The sequence below is a fragment of the Erigeron canadensis genome, chromosome 3, assembly GCF_010389155.1.
Source record: "Erigeron canadensis isolate Cc75 chromosome 3, C_canadensis_v1, whole genome shotgun sequence".
Lineage (NCBI taxonomy): Eukaryota > Viridiplantae > Streptophyta > Magnoliopsida > Asterales > Asteraceae > Erigeron > Erigeron canadensis.
The window spans coordinates 328,641-335,583 of NC_057763.1; the positions used below are offsets into that span (position 1 = coordinate 328,641).

At 33.8% G+C, this 6,943-nt stretch overlaps 1 protein-coding gene across 1 annotated transcript; it reads right to left on the minus strand.

Annotated features, from left to right (window-relative positions):
• Positions 1-685: 685 nt before the first annotated feature.
• LOC122591822 (pyridoxal phosphate homeostasis protein-like) lies at positions 686-4,254 on the minus strand. The gene is made up of 7 exons (XM_043764054.1): positions 3,914-4,254; positions 3,733-3,799; positions 3,161-3,207; positions 2,957-3,044; positions 2,149-2,282; positions 1,920-2,018; positions 686-962 (listed from the first exon to the last, which is right to left on the minus strand). Exons 1-7 carry the CDS (start codon positions 4,133-4,135, stop codon positions 879-881), a joined length of 741 nt encoding a protein of 246 aa, XP_043619989.1. The 5' UTR covers positions 4,136-4,254; the 3' UTR covers positions 686-878.
• Between the last annotated feature and the right edge of the window lie 2,689 nt (positions 4,255-6,943).

The following is a 6,943-nucleotide window of genomic DNA, read 5'->3' on the forward strand; positions in this document are numbered from 1 at the left end:
TCATATCATATACAAAATTTTTAATCCAAACATTTTTTATATTAGTTATGTTTTACAAATGAATATCAAATAATCACTTAACACCCTTTAAATAAAAATAAATATTACTAATATGTTAATAAATACTCATATAAAATTTATAAAGATTTGTCTACATCTTAATAACCTACATATATACTGGTGAATATTAAGGTCCAAAACTCATAAATTACGACAGTAAGCAATTCTTTTTTCTTTCTCATTTTATTATGTTAACATACTTAATTAACGATATAGGTAGTGATATTTGTATCACAACAAGTGATACATTTACCACATATACGCATTACTGACTTGTACTGTATGTTATAAAAGTAGTACATTGTGGTGAATTAATCAAATGTAGATGTACAATTATCATTTCTCTAACAATATAGCATAGCCGTGACATCATATTCTTAAATATTTTGTTTTTATAAATAAGTAAACTTTTCTAAAAATTCAAGGATTAATAGCCCATGGTAAAAAAGTCTCTATGTGAAGGTTTGGATAAACATATGCTCAAGTCTAAGGGGCAAGGTTTGCCCTAACAGACTATTCACATTTGATTTAAGTCAATACTTACATTTGTTGTTGGCAGGAATATGAAGATCAGATAATGTGGTACTAATGTGGTAGTGAAAAAAGGTGAGGATGAGATTTAAGATGTTGAACTTTGTGATTTTTTTGGACTTCTAGTATTCAATGTTACAAATAAAGATATCCAACGCATTTGGTAACATGCGTATAACGGTATAGCATGTAAACTGGAACATGTAAGTTATGTTCAATGTTAAGTGGAACATGTAAACTAGAACATGAACATGACTAATCCAGCTGATGCACTTTCAATGACAAACTTATTGCTGCTGCTGTTTCTTTGAATAATCCCTTGGTCCAAAAATAGTTGATCCAATCCTTACATTTGTACTTCCCATTTCGATCTGAAAATAACAGTTATGCTATAGATTACCACAAATTTGATAAGCTTAAAAGTTACTCGTATATATGATGATAAATAATAGTGGCTTTGCATGACAAGATGAAGACTTAACTTGCAACCTAAGATTTGGAGCAATCCACTAAACTAGACATGGTATCTAAATCCATTTACTTATGAATGCCTAATTTCAGGTTAGGATTTCATCTAAGGGCCAAAGCTGGTGTTTTTAACTAGGCCAAAGTGTATTTTTAAGGCCTAAAACCAGGTTGTTGGCCAAAGACCACTTGGAAAATGTGAAGTCATGATCTTAATTGAATAACTACTGGAAGTAAAACCATGGATTAGGCACCTTAGTTGAGACCTTTATCAAACTCGCCATGGTAAATGCAAAAGTTCACTTACTAGTATGGCACGCATATGACGCATAAAGTATAAAAGATACAACAAGGGTTAAAGTACATGCAGTTATATAATGAAAGATCAAAAAAATAAAAATAAAAAATAAAAAAAATTGTCAGTTTAACAAATGAAATCACAAGAGATGCCAAACCGAATCGCGATCAAGATTGTTGAGTACAGAGATAACTATGGGTCAACACATGAAGTTAAGTAATGAGTTTTTTTGCATCCATTTCTGAAATCTACAGATACTTTAATTATAAACTATGATAAAAAAGCTTTTATTAAAATAATGATCCAAATTCTTTTTGACAAGAGATTTAGAAAGTACCTGTTTGACCCGTTATATTAACAAATCCATCATTACGGAGACAATATTTGATTTTGTAACGGGCTATTTATTACCAACTCACTGTATTTTCCATTGGGTTAAGTTTTTAAAGATACCTATTTGACCCATTAGCATTAAGATATAGTCCAAACCAACCCATGTTCACATGAATGGGTTGACCCTGGCGTTCATACATATAAGTATATAACTCCTAGCATGTTTCCTCACCGCAAGTTCAAAGTCGCCAGACATGCCCATTGAAAGTTCACACTGGTTTTCAGGCATCCCAAGTTCCTTGCAGATCTCAAGCTTACATCTCGATAGACTCTAATCAATCCAAAGAAAGAAATCTCAGAGTAATAAAGAAGTACCAATAGAATTGATAGATGAAACAAGGCCTGAAAACTAAGAATATGCATGGCTTATTTCATTATGGAAGCTAACTTAAGATACTTACCTTAAAGTTCTCTGGAGTGGATGTGTAATCTGGCATTCCAATAGTCATTAAACCAGAAAAGACAAGGTTTGGGCAGTTAAATTTAACATGCTTCACTAGCTCCACACAACTTGCTGGCTCGATGCCAGATTTTGCTGCAATAGTTGTAAGATAAACGCTATCATCAACTCAAGTAGTCAAGTGTAATTGGTTGTCTACAACATTGAGGTGGAAAATTGGACAGGTCGGATGAGTTAGGCAATGGCTTGAAACGTTTTAGGGTCAAATATGATTTAAAGTTATGTAATTATAATTATAATCTAGTTTGTAACTTTCTTAGATAAATTGGGCAGTTCCAAAGTTTATGTACTTGTAGTTGCACACTGGACATTTTTACCCATTTTCTACCAATTTCACTTTGAGCTAGCTATTTATATATTTTATGGGTTCCAGATGAACATAAACAGACCCATTCACAAGTAAAATGTATTGACACCTCTTATTTAACAGCCTAGAATCCACGTTTAGCATAGCCCTTATTACAAATAAGGTAGTGAAGTTGTTAAAAGTGGTGAACCCTGAATTTGCATCTTTAGTTGTTTCTGTGTTGCCTGATAAGTATTTAAACAGGCTATAGTGGACAAATTAAGACGATCAAGACCAAAGAACTACATAATATGCAAAACTATAACAGAAGCGGCCTATGAAATTGTAAAACCTATGGCATAATCATAATACAAATATACAACATAACTCCTGATATGATAAATGGCAGTATGGCAGATATAAAACCAGAAAGAAAAAAGAGGCACGGCTGTTGTTCACCTACATATTTCTCCACTTGTATTCACTTGGACCATAACAGCCAAGGGCTTTCTTCCTATGCTTGAAACCGCACGATCAAGATGATTTGCTATCTGTAAATCCAAAATCCATGGCAACACATTGCTTTTTCTAAGTTAGTATCCCCTGTAAAGATTTATTCATGCGTGACCTTTGAACAATAGAAAGTAGAATGCAAACTCAAAGTTACCTTCAAGTTATCGACACCATGTACCCTTGAAAGATTTGGTACAGCAGCTGGATACAAGGAAAACAAACCTTTAACATACAATATCATCTATGTAGTACAACAAACGAAGCATAAAAGCTCAATTTTATCATTATTCACTTGACTGAAATACGCATCGAAATCGATTATATGTGCTTTATAAACACCTCCGGTAGAGATAATTGTCAACTCATCCAACCAATTAAACAAAATCATAAACTCAGTGAAAGAACTAACACGCCGACCTGACTAAAATGACCTAAACCGACTGTTTTGACAAAACCCATTGTGCCCCATTATCCAAGCCAACCAGACCTGTCTATTGAGCTAAAAAAATTGGATACAATGAAGTCCTGGTAGAATGATATGGACAAAATCCGACCAGTATGACCAAACAGACTAGGCTCATTCTCTTTTTACACTTACCCATTTCGACCCACGCCCATTTTTCCGTAAAAAGACCCACTTTGATCCGTCACCCAATCCGCCCCACCCATTGTGCCACCAATCTACCAAATACAATGAATACCCAGATAATGGAAGATTACATATACCAAGTAAAGATTTAGCCTTATTGCTCTGTAAATGCCCAATAAAGTGCCACTCAATATCTTCTGGAAGCTGCACATATCAAATCCAAATATACTACCTCTTAAATCTCAACAAATCTTTAAATTCAAAAATATATATACTGTATGTATGTGTAATTGTGTATATATAAGACTAATAATAAACCTGAGGGGCCTTTTCAATGAATTCTTGGACATAGTTTTCACCAAAACAGCGGTGACCAGCATCATAGACTTGGCGGATAAGAGACGGGGGTTTGGTCTTGCTAACGGCTATCACCCGAACATCTTCAGCGTGACGCCCGGACCTCTCTGCCGCTTGCCGAACACGGTGAAAAACGGATCGAAGAGCTGTAACTGCTGCACCCTCCACAGCTTGAGCTGCCATTCGATCAGGTGGTGGCGTGGATGATAATATAATGCTTCTTTGCTCCTGGGTGGATAGTAGTCATCATATCTTTTTTGTTTTACTATTTATTTTGTACGAGTATTTTGTATATATTTGAAAAACGAGTGTGAGGTTGTTATTCAGACATGTTCATGATACCTTTCCACCTATTAATATGTGCCACATCTATCCTTGAGCACCATTATATAACAACAAAGCACAGTATATATTGTATGACTGACGATATAAGTCGGTATTGCGTAGTTTTGGTATATCTATCAAAATAAATGGTGCCAATATCCCTTCCTATTTCTAGAGAAAATGTCACAAATGGTCCCTGTGGTTTGTTACTTTAGTGTTTTGCCCTTGTGCTTTTTTTTTTCCATTGCTACCGGTCTCTGTCTTTTTCGTTTTCGTTGCTAGAAGCCCCTGACACTAACTTCCGTCCAAAATGGCCGTTAAATCCCTTATGTGTAAGGCTGGCATAACAGGTCCGACACGACCTGTTAAGACACGACACGATAAGACACGACACCTGTTAGGCTTAAACACGAACACGACACGATAAATTATCGTGTCATTTTTTCCAAACACAAACACGACATGAAAATTAACAGTTCACACGATAAATACCTGTTAAAAGCCCTGTTTACTTTTTCTTTTCTTTTTTCTAGAGATTTAAACACAGATCCAATATTATACCGATTAATCTCTATATCTATATTATACTTCTTTTTATTTTGAAATGAAAACACAGATTTATACAAACATGGAGCTCTATACTAATCAACCTTAGATCTATAAAGAAATAAAGATAAAGAAGAAACAAACCCTAGATCTACAAAAAAGAAAAAAAAGAAAAAGAAAGCGATTCGGTCAAGTAGAAGGCGATGATTGACGTTGTCGTTCCCAGTCGGAATCAAAACGTTGATGTATCTCCGTCGTCTAATGAATCAAGCAAACTCTGGTTTCAATGGTGGCGATATCTACACTGATGAGGATGATGGTTAGGACTTAAGATCAGACTTGGTGAAAATATCTTCTTAGACATATACACCATGTTTTACTGTTTTAGAGATAAAAAAAAAAGAAAGAAAAAAATAGAGGGAATGGAAAAATAATGTGTGGATGATAACTGAGAAGTAAAAGTGAAAGAGAGAGAGGGATAAGATACTGAATTCGTACCATCTTTACATATTTTACTATTTTACCTTTTATTCTTATTATAATCTATGTATATATATACATATATTTAATTAAAAACCTTAACAGGTTTTAACAGGTCTTAACAGGTTCGGACCTGTTAAGACACGAATCTTAACAGGTCTTAACAGATCCGGATCTGTTAAGACACGAAACCTGTTAAGGTCAAACACAAAACCTATTAAAAACAGGTCGTGTCGTGTCGTGTTAACAGGTTTTTGTCAAAATTGCCAGCCTTACTCACGTGCATAACATGTGAGGGCATTTTGGTCCATTTTGTAATTGCAGGGACTATTTGTGAAAAAAAAACATCATTCTTCTTCCTCTTCCTCCTCCTTTTTTTCTGGCTACCACCCCCACCACCACCACCAAAATCCAGCCAAACATTATCATAATGCTTCTTTTTTTTAGATCTAATCCTCCTCCCCATCTCCAGATTTTTATATCATATAAACTAATAATAATAATAATAATAATAATAATAATAATAATAATAATAATAATAATAATAATAATAATAATAGTGAAAACTAATTTCTTAAAACTCAAATATCCTATATAAAATCTCAAATCTGATATATATAATTCGAATGTATTCGTCTTCTCAAAATCTAATAAAACATACCCTATTTAATATAATAGTTATCATATTCATATATTCCATAAGCATCAATTCACTCAACTTTATTTTATTATTGTTCATCTATATATGTTTATGTATATGAACGAGCCAACTGCAATCCATACACAAGGTGTCAAAATCCCACTTGTTTTCTTTGTGAAAATCCCCCATACCCCTTTTCTTATATATCAATCAAAAACCCAGTAGAGGCTTTTCTTATATATGTATTTATATAGATCCCGTGACTGGTGGCCGGAGTTACCTTCACTATTTCCGATGAGACCTTCAAAGGTTGACGGGATGAGACCTTCAAAGGTTGATGGGCTGATGGATACGATGAGTTCGACTGCTAACAAAATTATGAAAAATGGTTTCCAATAGTACACTTTCTTTTTTAAATCTCTATATAAATTTGTTCTTCTACAAAGTTCTCATGGATATCAAAAATGGGGTTTTGATTAATGGGTTTTTACAAAATTAATGTCTGGATTGGAGTAGGTTTCGTTCATATAATATATATATAGATATATAAATGTGAGTAAGTTTATTTATATGGAATACTGTAGCTGTTAAATAAAATAGTGTGTGAGATTAGATTTTAAGAAATAAAGAAGATGAAGATATTGGATTTTTGTATATTAGATATGGATTTTCGTATATTAGATATGGATATGAAGATCTGGAACTAAATATTTAAGTTTGTTAGAGATGATGGTGAAGAAGTTGAGTTTAGATCTGAAAAAGGAGAGGGTAAAGAGAGGATGAGTGTTTTAGAGATAAAAGGACCAGAATGCTCTCACGTGATATGCACGTGAAGGATTTAATGGCCATTTTGGACGAAAGTTAGTGCCAGGGGCTTTTGGCAACGAAAACGAAAAAGACAGGGATCAATAACAACGAAAAAAACATAAGGGGCAAAACGCTAAAGTGACAAACCACAGGGACCATTTGTGACATTTTCTCCCATTTTTATGTTTTGTGTC

Bases quoted from the DNA above. Each gene is read 5' to 3' on its own strand.
- LOC122591822 (XM_043764054.1), bottom strand. From the start codon at position 4,135: ATGGCAGCTCAAGCTGTGGAGGGTGCAGCAGTTACAGCTCTTCGATCC. The intron at 2,283-2,956 runs GTAGGTGAACAA...CAACTATTGCAG, and splicing joins GAATACAAGTGGAGAAATAT to CAAAATCTGGCATCGAGCCA. The intron at 963-1,919 runs GTGAGGAAACAT...TGTTATTTTCAG, and splicing joins CTGGCGACTTTGAACTTGCG to ATCGAAATGGGAAGTACAAA.